This window comes from Camelus ferus, chromosome 5 (genome assembly GCF_009834535.1).
Source record: "Camelus ferus isolate YT-003-E chromosome 5, BCGSAC_Cfer_1.0, whole genome shotgun sequence".
In the NCBI taxonomy this organism is placed as follows: domain Eukaryota; kingdom Metazoa; phylum Chordata; class Mammalia; order Artiodactyla; family Camelidae; genus Camelus; species Camelus ferus.
The window spans coordinates 54,273,060-54,290,035 of record NC_045700.1 but is presented as its reverse complement, the minus strand read 5'-3'; the positions used below and the strand labels follow the sequence as shown (position 1 = coordinate 54,290,035).

General features: G+C 37.8%; 1 protein-coding gene across 1 annotated transcript in view; it reads left to right on the top strand.

Annotated features, from left to right (window-relative positions):
• The window catches only part of FRZB (frizzled related protein), a 31,098-nt gene extending 17,167 nt beyond the window's left edge, over positions 1-13,931 (top strand). The window contains exons 3-6 of the mRNA XM_032479875.1: positions 5,688-5,753; positions 9,127-9,331; positions 9,723-9,786; positions 12,924-13,931. Coding sequence (XP_032335766.1) covers positions 5,688-5,753; positions 9,127-9,331; positions 9,723-9,786; positions 12,924-13,040 — 452 coding nt within the window. The 3' untranslated portion in view covers positions 13,041-13,931. The remainder of the gene's footprint in view (positions 1-5,687; positions 5,754-9,126; positions 9,332-9,722; positions 9,787-12,923) is intronic.
• Positions 13,932-16,976: the final 3,045 nt, after the last annotated feature.

Sequence of the window (16,976 nt, the reverse complement as noted above, 5' to 3'; positions counted from 1 at the left end):
ACCCCTAACCTCTATATACACCTGAGATTTCATGGTCTACTGACATCATCATTCCCTTGAAAATACCCTCAACTCCCTTGTCTGTCTTTTCTTCTGGCATATTCCCTTGGCAAATTCTCAGCTCTCATTGCTGGAGAAAATTACTCAGCTGGTTTCACTCTAAGTTCAAAATAAAATTCAGATACACACTCAACATTGCCTAGCAATCCTACCTTTTTTCTCTAGAAAATTTGCCTTTCCATCGATAAAATGACTGTTTTATACTTTTTTCTCCTCACTCTTCCACACCCAGCTTCTCTCAGCGCCTCATTCCCCACAGCTGATGACTTCATCCTCCAGTGAGAAAGTAAAAGCCTCAGAAGGAACTTGCTCATCATCCCACCAACAGATTTATAAGCTTGGCAGCCTCAGTACCCCTCTCTTGTTTTTCTTCTTGTTGATGGATAGAGTGTCCCTCTGGCTTTCAGAGTCCTATTCTCCCCTTTGTTCAGGGTCCCATCTTCTTGCCAACTGAATTCAATGGACCCCTTTCTCTCTTAAGTCATTTGCGTTTTGCGAGTGCTCTCCTCAAAGAGAGCTCTCCTGTTCCCTTGAAACACCATCTTCCTCCAGCTTTTTGACTCCACGCTCTCCTGTATTTCTTCCCTCTCATTAGAGACTCCCTCTCAGTCTCTTTTATGGACTTCTTCACTGTCTTATGTATAAAGATGTAGTTCCTGCCTAGATAACTGCAACTCATCTTTCAGGTTTCGAGCTTAAATGTCATTTCCTCAGAGGACTCTGAAGACCAGACTAGTGTACGTCATCAAGTCGTATGTTCTCATTGCACATTGTACTTTTCTTTCATAGCATGTATTATACATGAAAGTAAATTATTTTGTGTGTAATTATTTGTTCAATGTCTGTATCCTTTTCTGGATTGTCTGCAGTGCCCATCAGGTGCCCTACATGCTGGCGTAGAACTTGACATGTAGCAGATGCCTGATAAATATTTGTAGAATGAGTGAATTAATATATAAGTGACTCAAAATGTTCAACAAGTGTTAGTTTTCTTTTCCTTTCCTGTCTCATATTTAGAGAAGCATGGATATCCCAGGGTTGTAGAGTAAGAAAACACTATTTCTGTAGAAAGACAAGTTTATTGCATGATGGATATGGATGTATGTTTCAAATTTCTTAAGACATGCTCATGGACACCACTTACAGGCAGTTGAAAATATAGATCTAGGTCTTAGTCAAGAAGTCATAAAACTTTAAGGATCATAAAACTTTATTTTTTTACACCTGCTTTAAAATGTGTTATGGTCTGCTCCAGTGTGTCTTAAAATGGAGAGAAGGTGGACAAGTGGGCTTCCAGGGTCAAATAGAAAACATATAGTTCATTTGGTACAAATTAAAATTATTTAAACTCTGATCTGATTAGAAACAGTCAGTCTTGAAAGAGCAGTAGAAATCGTAACACAGATAGAATTGTATTTTCTTTTTCCCCACTACTTTTTGACAATAAGCCTTTTCTTTTCTTTTTTTTAAGTAGAGGTACTGGGGATTGAACCCAGGCTTGTACATGCTAAGCATGTGCTCTATCCCTGAGCTATATCCCTCCCCCTGACAATAAATCTTGAGTACAGATCTAAGATCTTTTCCTTAAAAAAAAAAAAAGCAGAAAAATATTCACTAGTAGATAGTAATATTCCGAAGTCATGGTTCATGAAAGGTTATAGCGGTTTTGGAATATGCCAAAGTTAATTATAGTCTTACAGCTCTGGAGGAGACCCAGGAGAAGTCAACTTCAAACAAAGGTCAGGGTTAGTTAGAAAGGCGTATCACACTTAAGCTTGAACTCAAACAAAGTGGCATTAAATAGTAAAGGTCCAGTGAGTATCAAATTTCATAATTGTGTCAGGTGCTTACAATTTTTAGATCTTGTAAAATCATATGACCCTTTAAAAAAAAAGACTATGTGTTTTCAAAAAATGAGCTGATTCTTATGAGTGAAAAACTGAATAAAGAAAGATGTGATTGCTTTCACCTCAGAATTATGTTTCTAAGATGCCTCCGCGTTGTGACAGCGGGGCTGTTAGTGGCTCAGTCACGGTGGGGCAGCTGTGGTGAACTGCAGACCAGCCTCTGTGGAGCACTGGGCAGGCTAAGTTAACAGACTCTTACCTGTTCTAGGGTGGTAAACTCATCTTCATACTCGGATAATAAACAATTTTCAGTTTCATTAGCAGGGAAGCAGGAGACCATTGATTCTGGAAGTGTAGCTGAGACACCCCAGCTAGAGGACATGATGGAGAGCTGCCCAAGACAGTTTCCTGGTGCTCCGTGCACCGTGGATGCTTGTGGGATGTGGCACCGATGCTGTTCTGCAATTCAGAGAGTTACATTTAATTTTTGAATTCAAGGGGAATGAATTGCTTATGTTAAAACCTTCCCGACCTTTGAAGAACTCTTTGCCACTTCTTAATTTATTTTGTTGCAGCCAGCTCCTCTAACTTCTTCGTATTTTTTCCTTAGATAAGTACACCGAGGCAGTTGCTTCACAAGTTTTTCTTCTCAGCAGTGGAATGCAAGCAAATCAATATTTAATGGTCTTTGTGCAAAGCTTAGTAGAAGAATAGATTTTACTTTGCTACTATAGGGGGAAAATAGACCTTGTGCCATTAGGAAGCTGGGAGAGGAAGACTCTTGGAAAAATTATTAGTGAATTAAAGTCAATATGATGATGCTGCTACTGGCCCAATAAAAAGTCTGAGAAATCAACTATTGGTCATAAATAAAAATAAGCAATTGCAGTCTGATTTAGAGTGGCTGGTGCCAAAAAAAATGTAGTCAATAATGCATGCAGTGTATCCCTCTATGTTTTTCTTTTTTTAACCATTTCCCAGTTCTTGGGTTTGGGGGAATATATATGTAGCTGTGAGTAGAAATAATTTAGAAGAGGGATAAACCTCCAGATCTGTTGATGAATACCCTCAGATATGAATATGTTTGAGTTGAATTAGTGGAAATAAGTGAAAGGAAGTTCTGTATTTGAGCCTTGTGGATGTAAAATTTCATTCCTTCTTATTACTCTGTTATTTTATTGAGCTACTAGTTACTTCAACTAGACAGATATTTGCTTATAGCAAGAGCTAGGGATTGGAGCATAGAAAATGCCTCATATAATAGCATGGCATTGCTACCTCTGAGGCCAGCAGGAAAAACAGGTGCATTCAGGAGGAACAAAATTAGCCCCAAGAGTATAATTGCTTAGGTCATTAGCTACTAGGAAGGAGTTTAGCTAATACATCTAGTTGTACATATAGTTGTGGAAATACCTACTTGAAATCTTCCTAAATTATTATACGATTTTTTTTTGAAAAAAATCTCTGCCTGGAAAGTTTTGTGGAATCCATTTTTTTATGCTTCAAGCAAAATTATATGGTAACAACATCACATTAGACTTAATCCAGTGACAGCTGGTGTATTTTTGCCAATAATTTTTTATTAGCATATGTGCAAGTTTCTGAAGAATTACAAATATGTAGATCATTTATCTACACGCATTATTTCTAATGAGTAGATATCTATTTTTAAATAGACAGAAAGCAGAAGACTATTATCTATGTATGCGTAAGGATAATTTTTAAATCAAAGACCATGGCATTTATTTTTTTCAGAAGTAGCCTCATCTCAAGAATACCTCTCTTTTAAAAATGTGTAACATTTTGGTACAAAATGAAACAACTGTACAATAGAACTAGATAGCTTTCCATTCCATTTTACTCTTTTTTTTTTAATGAAGGGGAGGTAATTGGGTTTATTTATTTATATTTGGAGGAGGTACTGGGGATCGAGCCCAGGATGTCTTGAGTGCTAAGCATGCACTCTACCGCTTGAGATATACCATCCCCCCTATTCCATTTTAAGTGGGAATATAAATGTTTTGCTAATAAGAAAGTATTTTTCTAGGCGTCTTCTTCAAAATAGCAACCAGCACTGATACCGCTTACAGTTTGTTGGGCTGAGATTGTTTTTCCACAGAAATTGTGTTAAAAATTATCTGCAGAACAAGGAAATGGCTTTGTGTAGCACTGAGAAAATTCTCACGTCTTTCTCGGGTAAGAACAACAGCACTGGCCGCTTTGCTTTGAAGATCAGCTCCTGTTCCCTGTAGAGAGGCTTATTTCTAGAACTGAAAGCTGGTAGTGAAGGTGCTACTCTCCTTGGGGCTACTGCTTTAAAGCATGTCATCTCTAAGTTCAACTTGGAGATACTTGTTTTGATGAGAAGACACAATGTCAAATGGTCAACAAAAGCTTCTGCCTTTTCCTGGTCTCCATGCTAACATAAACACTTCTTAATAAAAAAATTTTTTGTTGGCTTCTTTTCTGTGATTCATGTGTTCTTTTTTCCTTTTTCTGTGTCCAAGTAGAAGAAACACATGCCATTTCATTTTAAATGAAGCTTTCTATTTTAAAGAAATCTTTACACAAAATAAAATGCTTTCTAAGGTAATTGTGTATTATCTTCTATTTTAATATTGACTTCAATGACTAGCAGTTTACCATGGTTATGATGTAGATATGATGTATATTTCTCAGCTAAGTAATCTATAAGCAATATAGTAATCCAGTCTCCAAGATGTTAAATGATTTATCCTACACATGAAACATTTTGAGAGAACTGGAACCTTTATTACATACACCTGTATTATATTACATAGAAAATATGTTCTGGTCACTATTCACCAGAAATTTAAAATGCATGGAACTTCTCATTTTAAAATATGTATGGGGTGGGTATAGCTCAGTGGTAGAGCATGTGCTTAGCATGGACGAGGTCCTGGGTTCCATCCCCAGTACCTCCTCCATTAAAAAAAAAAGTTAAAAAAAAACCTTTTTAAACATAACATTGTAAATCAATTATAATTTAAAAAAAAATAATAGGAGCAAAAGAAGAATAAAAAATAAAATACGTATATAGTAATTTCTTCCCATAAGTATAAAAATACCAGTGGGTTAAATAGCAATTATTCTGCTCTAGTCGGTGCTCATGAGAATCACTATGTTGTACCCCTGAAACTAATGTAATGTAAATAATTTATACTTCAATTAAAAATTAAAAAATGAAAAACTAAAAAAAAAAAAATATAAAAAAAGAGATCACTTCTCTCTTCTTAAGAACTTCAGTAAGTTCACTGGGTTATAATAATACCTGCTTTTCTCACTGAGTTGCTTTTCGATCCAGAAACTAATGTTTGGGGGAATGCTGTGTAATCTGGAAAATGTATACAAATGCACGTGGTCCTGCACGGGGGTAAACCAGTCACCTGAGCATAAGCCTATGCTGCCTCTCAGTAGGCATTGATTCTACTGCCATAAGCACTAAGCATGTCTCTTTTAGGATTCAGGGGCCATGCTCTCCTCATGCTTGGTGGAGAACAATCTTTCCTTAGGATTTGGGTGGTACGCTGGAGGCCAGGCACTTATGAGCATATTGACACTGAATAAGAGGCTCTGTAGAAAGAATAAATGTGAATGTTGTTTCAGGAGAAAGAGATCAAACACATAGAATTCCTAGGAGCCTCCTTGCTACCAAATTTGGCTTTAATCTTACCACAAAATGTGCATAAACAATTCTTTTGTTTACATTAGCTAATATTGAAATTTTGCTTATAATAGATAAAATGTTCTATTTTTTAGAACGCTGCAAATGTAAACCTATTAGAGCTACACAGAAGACCTATTTCCGAAACAATTACAACTATGGTAAGGATAACTTCACCATTGACCTATAAACTGCTGGGCTAAGAAAGAGGTGTGTGTTTGTGTGTGTGTTTGTGTGTTGTGTGTGTGTGTGTGTGTGTGTAAATGAATACAGCAATTGAAAAATAAGGCTTAAAAACAAATTAACAAGGACAAATTTTAAAAGCATAGTCTCCCTGTTCCAAATAATTAACATGTCTCATATGGGCACAATTCTTAACAAATGCTTAATTTTTTGAAGCGTATCAGACAGCACTGCTGGCATCTTAGAACCACGCAATTAAGTACACAGGAGATACGTTTCAAAACAGAGGGGAGGGACTCCTCTCTCTGACAGGCTGAGGAGGCTTTGGAGCTGCAGTGGGTCATCAGTTGTGTTTTACTGGGGTGAACGGTAAGTGGGGTGAACAGAGGAGCACATCAATGCATAAGAGATTGCTAAAAGAATCAAACTTGATTTCTTCAAGTAGTTTGTCGCATGGAAAACATTTACAGAGTTGGAAAGTAACACAGAATTTGTTAGTGTTCCATTAAGGAAATGTTTTGTTATCTAGCTTGACCTAGATACACGGCATTCTGATAAACAAAATATTAATTGAAGAGCTACCAACCCAAACATAGCTGACAGACTTAACTGGGGAGGAAAAAGCCTGCTGTCTCTGGGCCGGGTACTGTGTTAGGTGGTTTCCACACACTATCTTATGTAATTTTTTCAACTGCTCTGTGAGATGTATTATTGTCCTTATTTTATTATTGAATTTAAGTTTGTCCTTCCTTTATTATTCAGAAGTTTTTCTCAATGGAATTAATTTTTATTTTCTATTATTTATTTTTAATCATCTTTAGAAGAAGCTAGTTTCTCTTGGCCAATGGTAGACATACTTTCCAAGCTTGAAATGTTATGTTTACCTAAGAAGTCAGATGCTTGGCTGCTCATCTGAGGACCCCCTCCTCTACAATTGATGTGAAAAAATCATAAAGAAAGGGAAGTCTAATTTTTAGATTAGCTTTGTGAGATTGAAAAATGCTCTATGAACTTTTAAATACAGTTATAATTTTAAAAAGCATAGTAAAAATTTTGTACTGGGGAATTTTAGTTCAGTTTGTATTGATTTTACCCATTATCAATTTTTACTTTATCCAACTTTCTTAGTGCTGCAATGGTTAGTGCTGCTATTTTTGTAAAAAGATAAAATACTGGTGGTTCCAAGTCATGGAAAGACAAAATCTTCCACAAAGTAGCTGAGTGACTATTTTAACAGGAAATGGGACAGAGATCACTATCAATGGAAAAAGATAATTTCTTTCTCATAGCCAAATAATACTCAGATTACCTATAGTTTAAGGATTTTCACTCGTCTGAGGCTTACTTAGAGATTCTTTGGCTAAGGCAGGCTCTGAAATGATGATACAGAGGCAAAAGCTCTGAAAAGAAAATACCTTATAATTCTAAAATATGTTGATTTTTATTTCTTAAATATCTGCATGTGTCTACTGAGAAAACAAAGTGGGGATGGGAGCTACTGATAATTCAGATAAATCCTCTGCTTCATTCAGATTAATTCAGTTAAAAGCTCTTGGAGCTTTAACAAAATTACTTGAATAATAAAGTAAGTCTTGTAGAGAGATATTTATTTTGGAGTAGGTACATGTGCTAAAAATTTCTAATGAAAATAGTAGACACATTGGGTAAATAAATCATTAGTTTGAGAACATTTGCACAGTTCACTGATCTCTAATAGTTGATGAAGGCTATGAAGCACATTCACAGAAGCCAGGACACCAAAACATCTCTGCTAGTCGGGCTGTGAATCTATCATCTGATCCTCCCAAATGACATTTCAAAAAGGGCAACCTTATCTTTTGTTAAAATAAAATAGAACCCTAATAGAAAGGGACTCCTTCACTCACAAATCAAACCAAACAGGGATAGCTGGGCAGTTATATTTTGTTTGCTATAAATTCTCATACTTGAGACACCTAATTCTCTGAAGATTGAAATACCTATGAAGCAGAAATGAGGTTTTGTCCTAAAGTTTTTAGGATTAGTAGCTTAATTTGTATGTGTGTTGTACTGGTGGAATGTTATTGAATAACTTTCTGTATGGAATTGGGGCATTGATGGGGGAAATGGTTGATTAACTGGACTTAGATTTCGTGGATTGCTTTTTCCTTTGTAGTCCAAAACCCCTAAAATATGTGGGAAGGGACTCAGATGAAAGTGGTCTGCAGATACGTGCCTAAGAGGCTTTCAAAAAGTACACTCATGTGGACATGTTGTGTTTTCCTCTCTATAACGTCCGTGGATGTTGAACTAGAGCAATGAGGGTGCCTGGGTGAAAGCCATTGACTTCTTCCTAATTGATATTTTTGCTTCTTAGGCTTTTTCAAACTCCCCCTTAAAAAAAAAATCTCGCTCATTTACCAGAAGTAGGAATCTAAAGAATTTGGCTCTTCCAAAGGAGAGAAATACAGAAAAGCAACAGAGCTGTACTTTCTATATTCTCAGTCAAATACTTTGATTTTGCAACTGAACTGATTACTTTTAAGGCAATTTGTCTTCATATTGAGAAGTAAAGGCAAGTCTTATAAGTTGGGTGCCAGTATATCCACTGAGAGAAGTAGATTAATACAATTGACAAGTTAGACCATATTCCATAGCACGTGAGTGGGGTCAGTGTTTATTTTAAAAGAAAATGCAGTATATATAAAGGAGAGTATAAAAAATTTACTGAAATAAAGGAAGAAAGGAGCTGATGTCTGACCAGTGAGATCAGAGGAGGCAGGTGGAAAGATTGCAGAACCAGCTTGGGCACACTGTGGAGCAGGACTACTTTATGACACCAAAGAAAACCCTAACTCTTTAGAAAAGTATTAATAGACCTGATAGAAGAATGCTGACGAGGAAACAAAGCATTTTAAAGTGCTAGGTCTTTACATATAGTGAAGTTAATATAGTTTAAATTCCTGTTGGCAACAACTGAAGCTGTACACGTACATCCAAATATACACATACATCTGTACACATCCGAAGCGAAATTCTGGAGGAAAATTACACCCAGATCCACTCAACCCTTGATGATCTAAATGGTTTCTCACAATGAAATATGTGCACACACACGTGCATATACACACACAAATATAAATGTACATGCAGATTCTAAGGTGATCAGGGCTGAACCTTAAAGGGGCAGGCGTGTTGTGTAGTGTGTCACTCACTACTGTCAAAGGCAGAAATATCTGGCTGACTTTTTCCCTGCACTCACTGAGCATCAAGTGGATATGAACTGACTAGAAAGAAGTCTCCTTGTCTTTTCTGAATGGGACGCCTACTGTGTGTGATGTTACCATCCCAGCTTTATTCTCTTTTATCCAGTCATTCGGGCTAAAGTTAAAGAAGTAAAGAGCAAGTGCCATGACGTGACTGCGGTAGTGGAGGTGAAGGAGATTTTAAAGGCTTCTCTGGTGAACATTCCAAGGGACACTGTTAACCTTTACACCAGCTCTGGCTGCCTGTGTCCTCCGCTTAACGTTAATGAGGAGTATATCATCATGGGCTATGAAGACGAGGAACGCTCCAGGTAATTCACTCCTTAAGGACTCAGAGCAATTTCTATGCCTGTCCTAGCCTTACTGCCTGTCTCTGGAGAGCTTACTCTGGGGTTCTTACTTTGGGATCTGCCTCCCTTCTGGGGGACTAAAGATAGCTTTTAGTTGGATCCTTCAATTTCATATATTGGATAGAAAAGAGTATGTGTGAAATTTGTAGGTGTGCGTTTTTTGGGGAGAGGGGTCATGACCTCATTTGTTCTTAAAGGGGTCTGTAACTCCCAAATTGTTAAGAACTGCTGTTCTAAAACTTGGCTGTCCTATTCTAGTATAAACAGTAAGTCTTTCTTGGCACCAATTGCTTGTGTTTTTCAATAATGTGTTTTAATTTTTCAACAATGATTGCTTCTTTAAAAAATACAGATTACTGTTGGTGGAAGGTTCTATCGCTGAGAAATGGAAGGATCGACTTGGTAAAAAAGTTAAGGTAAGCCTCAATTTTAAATTCAGAGTGATACATAGAAACGTAGAAAAGCACCCATTTGTCATTTAAACAAAATAGCTGCCCTCAAATACATAAGAAATGTTAAAACTTGATATATCTATATTCAGTAGTCCAAGAACTGAGTTTGTCTCTAACGTCTGTTTCATTTAAGAAGCAAATTCTCTATATCAGAGTGTATCAGAGATCTAACTACAGCTGCCAGGCTTCTGACAATGGGAAGTCTAGCTGTAGTTAATCTAGTCCTGGTCTGGTGACTCCATATTATTATTAGGGCTCCAGACTCCTTCCAGCTTATGGCTTTGCCATTTTTAAGGGTATTGCCTCCATCTTCATGTTCAGCCGGAGGTCACAGGATGGCTACCCTACCTCCATGTCACGCCTACATCGCAGGGTAAAAGGAAAAGGAGGTTACAAAGGGATTTCCAAGTGCCCCATCTAACAACTTTTACTTAGGATTCATGGGTCTCATGTCCATCTCTAGCTGCAAGAGAAGCTGAAAAATTTAGCTTTTTTAGGTGAGTGTATTGCTTCCTTGAAAAACTGCAGTTCTGTGAGTCAGAGGAGGGGGGAATAAAGCACAGGTGGAAAACTGCCAGGATTGTCCCAGTGCATAAACACCAATTCCTATGTACTGGGTGCAGCCACGTTCATTTGTGTAGATAAGATCTGACCAAATTAGGTCCTTCGAGCTGTACTGTAGCTTTATTTTTAAGCCAATGACTCTGAGATTCTGTAAGTGATGCATTTTTTAAAAATCACAATAAATCACCTTGTAGAAAATTCCATTTACGCTTACTATACTAAGCAAATCTGTTTCAACTGAAGGGATGTAGGGGCAGTATGCACAGAGGGGCAAAGAATCAAAAAGTGTATGTGTGTGTGTGTGTGTGTTTATGTGTGTGTTGGACAGGAAGCGGGGGGAGGGGAAAGTGGGAATTGTACCAAACATAATACATCCTCTTCCTTCTGTGAGTTTGAAGGCTTGGGAAACATTTACAGGGTAAGTTAAACACCCCTGGGCAGTTTATCTTATACATCTGGCACTTGACACAGCGGACACATTTCAGTTAAAGTGACCTACAAAAATACAGAGGGCATTATTTTGCAGAGAGAAAATACCCTCCAGTAATCTCTTTTTTCTTTAGTATTTTGTCAAAAGTGAGCTGTATTTCAAGTTCAGACTCAGGAGAATTCTCTATTTGTGTATCTTTTCAGTTTGTTTGGTGTTTATTAAAAAGTATGTTGGAATCTCTTGCTGTCCTTTTAATTCAGTTTTCTGCTTGCTAATGCATAACAGGAATTTGTCCTAAATTCCTGTACCAGTTGGAAGAGCTTTCAACATCCTTGCTGCAAAGCATGTAACACAGCTTGCTGCTTCTCATTTGGTACTGAAACAATTATCATCATGTAAAGACCCAGGACTCCTGGCTTGTCTTGTTTCTTCAGAAGGCAGACATATTTTCTATTACTTTCTACGGGGAACTCACAGTTATTATTGTAAAAATCATCTATAGTCTTAGTCTGGATTTAAACACGCTGAAGGAAAGAAATAACTTGAACATTTTTTAATTCATATGCAGAACTCAGGGTTAAAGTCTGTGGGTGGGCAGCCTGTTTTGGCTCTATAGAGATCCTTACTTTAGCTTTCCAGTCAATTTTGAGGATGTAAAACAGAGTTATATGGAGCACTGTTGTTTGTTTCCTCCTTTTAATGAGTTGCCCTTTCAACTGATTTTTTGTTCTCAGGGACAGATCAAGAATTAAATTAAGACCCTTTTTATAGTTTTGCCATGCAAACTGTTTCTTTTTTTAACCAAAGTGTTGGTCATAGCAGGTTGTTCAGATTACGATATTTGGCCTGCCTTGGGGAGTTGAGAATCAGACTATTTTTTCAAATATGAAAACCAGTAAGATATGATATGGAGTAAAAGGGTGCTAAAATGAAGAATTATTTCAGCAATTAAAAATTGAAAATTTGTTATGTACTAAGAATTGTGTACCTTTTTCATCTGTTCACCTTCAGAACAATAAACAGTCTTTATAACTTTCTAATGTGTAAATGATAAGGTCTAGTAAGTTCCAGAAACTTTGCATGGTAACTGATGGAGTTAGAACTTGAACTTGGGCCATATCTGACATTAACTCCTCACTGCTCAAAGTGTCTTCCCTGGACCTGCAACGTTGGCATCACCTGGGAACTTGTTAAGTATGAAAATCTTGGGCCCCATCGCAGCCCACTGAATGATGCTCTGCAGATTTAACAAGATATCCAGGTTATTTCTATATTCATTAAAATTTAAAAAGTACTTACTCTTATTTCTACCTATAGTACCCATAATATAGCCTCCTTTTAGTTTGTTGTATTACATGTAAACAAAATTGAAATTGTTAAAATGAAATATTAGGAAACTTGATTATAGTTATTAAAAAATTGGTAATGTCTGCTTTGCAAAACTTAGAATGAGGGCAGAACTTTGTTCTGTTTTGCTGCACTTGGCATATATTAACTTAGAAAAATATTGTAAGGGACCCTATCCCCTCCCCTCATTTTTTAAAAATTTCTGCCTAATCATTTTATTTTATTTTGCTTATATATTTTTTAATTGAAGTATAGTCAGTTAACAATGTTGTCATCCCCTCCCCCCATTTTCATTTTTTTCACTGCTCAAATCACATAGTTATAAAAGGCTGTGCTCTTATGTGTCATTAAGAGAGGAAGATAAAAAGTTGCCCTTCCTTCAAATTCTCTCTGTAAATCTTCCACTTGATCACCCATGAAGTGGCAGACTTGTATGCGTAACCTCAGGAAATACCCACAGATATTGACACATATTTGTGTCACCATCTACCGACATGGAGATTTTAAGCTTACGATTTGATTTGAAAGCATTACTGATATATTATTACAAGTGGCCAACTTTGTGCTTTTTAAAATCAAAGAATTACGTTCATATAGCATCGCTCTCATTGTTAACCTGGTATAGAGATTTTACACATTTGGAAAAGTAGTAAAATGCTCTCAAGATCTGATTTTACAATCTTGCTCAGTTGTTAGAACAGTACAAGTGATGACTCTGGTGACATGTGCTTGTGACCAGTTTCTGTTTTACATTTCACAGCGCTGGGATATGAAGCTCCGTCATCTTGGACTGAATAAAAGTGATTCCAGCCATAGTGATTCCACTCAGAGTCAGAAATCTGGCAGGAACTCTAACCCCCGGCAAGCACGCAACTAAATCCTGAAATGCAGAAAATCCTCCGTGGACTTCCTATTAAGACTTGCATTGCTGGACTAGCAAAGAAAAATTGCACTATTGCACGTCATATTCTATTTTTTACCACAAAAATCAGGTGGTAACTGATGTTACTTCTGTTTTATCTTTTGTTTTTTGCTTTTCACCTTCCCCCCACCCCTATCCCCCCTTTTTTTGTGGTCTGGGTGCAGATTCTTAAATATATTATATGTATTCTATTTCACTAATCTTTGCAATAATAATAAATTAAATATGTTGATTCCAGGGCCTCTTTGCTAGAGTAAATGTTAATTTACAGTTCTGCACCCAGACTGGAAACACAGTATTGGATGCAAAGAGAGATTTCTGGTGTACCCAGAAAGCTAGATACTCTGTAAAGCATACTTTGCTGATTTAATTACAACCTCATTTTTGCATGCCTTTTGGGCATTCTCCTTACGCTTAGAAAGTTCTAAATGTTTATAAAGGTAAAATGGCAGTTTGAAATCAAATGCCACCCAGGCAAAGCAATCAAGCACCAGGAAGCATTTAAGAGGAAATGACACACAAGATGAATTATTTGTGAGATTGGCAGGAAGCAAAACAAATAGTGTTAGGAGCTGGGGAAAGAGCATTTTGCCTGATGGAATAGCACAGCAAACCAGTAGCTGCTGGGGTGTTAACAGCAGCATTTTTGTTTGTTTGTTTTTGGCAATACATTCGATTTGTTTGTGAATATATTAATCAGCCTTAGGTATGTGAATTATAACTAGACATCTGCTGTTATCAGGATAGCTCTGTTTAATTTGCTTCCTTTTAGATAAACCCATTGGTGTAAGTCTTTTTTTTTTTCCTCTTTCCTTCTTTTAAAATAAATTTCACTTGCTGCATTGACCAGGAAAAGAAAGTGTGTGTGCATGGGCACCAGGGGGGTTATTTTTAAAAGCTATATAGCTCCATAAAATGCTGTAGTTGCAGGATGGTAAAATGTGCAAGGCTCTGTGAGAGTGTGTGTGTGTTAGTGTGTGTGTGTCCATACACTCACACCCAAGCTGAACTGAATTACAGGCCTGGGCACTGGCCTGCACCTTATTATTTGGATTTGTGCCGCTTAACGTTCAGTAAAATATGCCTAAATAAAAGGAATTATGGTTGTCAGGAGAGAGGTGATTCTGACTTTTGAAACAAATACACATTCCCCTTACCTAGGCTACAGTGGGGTCCTCAGGCCCTGGGGAACAACAATGCTCTTCCTTCCTTCCTCCAGCAGGGTTTTGGAGAGCCAGTGCCCATCACTTGAAAGTCTCATTCTCTTACATTTACACGTTTGATATTAGTAGAACCAAATTTCTGAGCTGTGGTGTGCTGAAAAGCAAAGCAAAGTGGTGCAGTTTCCCTCTATAAGGACCAACATGCAAGAATGAAATTCATTCCTGAACAGAAGTTTCCTAAAAGGGTAAATAACAATTCATCTAAATTCCCTCTTTTGGAAGTAAGAGAACACCCCTGCCTTCTGACTGACCCCCAAACCCCAACGATCAGTTCCTACAATCCCACAGAGAGTTCTCACCTTCGCCTCCATCAGGACCACGTGGCCTGTGAGCTGCCGCATGGCTCCTTCCAGGTATTTTCACGTTTCACCGTCTGCCCCTGGGGGCTTATTCTCAGGTGGCTTAGACGGGCATCTCTTTCTAGATGCTGCTGTCGTAGCCTCAGAAGGGGAGGGTGGGTGTCACGGGCAGGAGTGAAGTCTCACAATGGAACAGCCGTGCCTCCGTACCTCTCATTCTGACGCTTAGGCCTCGACTTGAGCTTCAAGGACTGAGGACTGGGTAGCCCTTCCTGTTTTTCTCATGCCCTTTTCACGTTAACGATGAGAAGAAGGGCAAGAACTGGCTGCAGGAGATTTAAAGGAACTGGTTTCTCAAATCTACAAAATGTCACAAACTCTTCCAAACCAGAGAGGAGTTTTTAGTGACAAAATATTCTGATGTACAGTGGGAACCACAGACATCTCCAGATCCTGTCGCTTTCTTTTTTTCGGGGGGGGGGATAGTTTTTGTGTAGAGATTTGACACAATTGATGTTCAATACATATATATACATGATACTTATAAGCCAAAGAGTCCCCAGTCTTCAGATTCAGCAGTGGGTTTTTTCCCACCTTTCATTTTGCTCATGAGTGTGAGGTTCTGTCAGTTAAAGTTTCTAAAGGTATAAGGTCCATGAATAAGTTACATTTGCTTTTACAGTTTGGTAGTTGCAGTATCTCCATTAGTAAATTATGTATAGGCCTCTTTCACAGGGATATGACTTTTTATCATAATGGTCACGTTTCTAATCAGACTGCAAAATCGTTTCTCCTCTGTAGTTGCCGTGATACGAACACATCTAGTTAATGCCCCTCAACAGGCTTTTCGGACAGGAATTAACTTTCAAAGCCGCTAAAATTTTAATATATTTGTATCCTTGTCAGTGACCTTGAGATCTACAAAATTAAAGTTTCTTTGGAAAATCTTGGTCACCTTCAGGATTTTAATTTTCCTAGCCAGATAACAACAAAATGTTAGGCGCGTGCTGAGTAAACTAGCAAAAACTAAAATGACAGCAAACTTGGATTCTCTTCATGGATATGTGAGTATTTTCCGGTGTCACATACAGAGTGTAATCCGATTCGGTGCCCTGTGTTGCAGTGAGCATTTGGGGGTGGGGTGGGCCAAATCCGTGTCATTCCACATCTGTTACATATTAGGAAGGCAAATACAAAAATTAGAATCACTATGAGTAAATAGCACTGCTTATTGTCTTCCACGAGAAATTATTTTCTATTATCCTTCAACAAGTAAAGTGACTGAAAAATCAAGTATTTTAAGATTGGTGTTTATTTAGACTGAATTTTAGTATGTTAATAATACAAGTTGTTAACGTGTGTAGATATGAGGTAAAGTAAAGATTTCTAATACTGTTACTGAAATCCCACCAATTGAATCTTAAAATATGGTTGCCAGCTGTATTTTTTGGAGGGGGAAAGCAATTGGGTTTATTTATTTATTTACATTTTTAGAGGATTGAACCCAGGACCTTGTACGTGCTACACATGCGCTCTACCACTTGAGCTACCACCTCCCCCCGCAACATGGTTGCCAGCTGTATTAATATTAACAAAAAACAGTAGAGTTATACCTTTGATAATGGTCTCTTTGGGGTAATACGTCTACCAGTGGCTAGAGCTCTATACAAAACACATGTTTTACCTCATGTCATCCTTGAAAGTCTGTGAAGTAGGAATTGTTATTTCCATTTTACAGATGAAGAAATCAAGAATTTAGAACTTCAGAGTTATATAAGTAGGAGAGCTGGGCCTCAGACCATCTTCTTACTCCCCACGTTACATGTTTTTCACCACTGCAATTCCTGATAAAAAGATAAATGCATTCTGCCACTGTAGACGCCCACTGCTATCAGCCTGGCGCTACAGCTGCCCACACTCCTTTTTCCTTAGCGATATTAAATCATTCAAATGGCCCCCTTATCACATCTGGGAAAGAGCTCTGGAGTTAAGGCACCTGTATTCAAATTCTCACTTTGCAACTTACTGGCTGCTTCGCCTACTCTCCAACTTGAAAGATCAGGTGAGCTGAGCGGAGCAGAGCCTGGTGAGCAGTGCCTGGAGCATGGGAGCTGCTTAGTTAAGTCTCAGAGTTTTTCCACCTTTATTCTTGAACCATTTCTGTGGGGTACACTGTTCTCAAACAGGTCTCTTGTGAGTGCTTGTCAACCCGAGAAGAAAACGTGGCTTTCCAATAGATCCTACTCCTTGCCCCATTCTCTCTCCTCCATCTTTAAGATGCCAGACTCAAAAAATCCCCTCAGCTCATCCACAAGTTGAATGATTGAAATGATTTTCCTTTTCCTCCTGTAGGAAGCGAGGCAGATGTG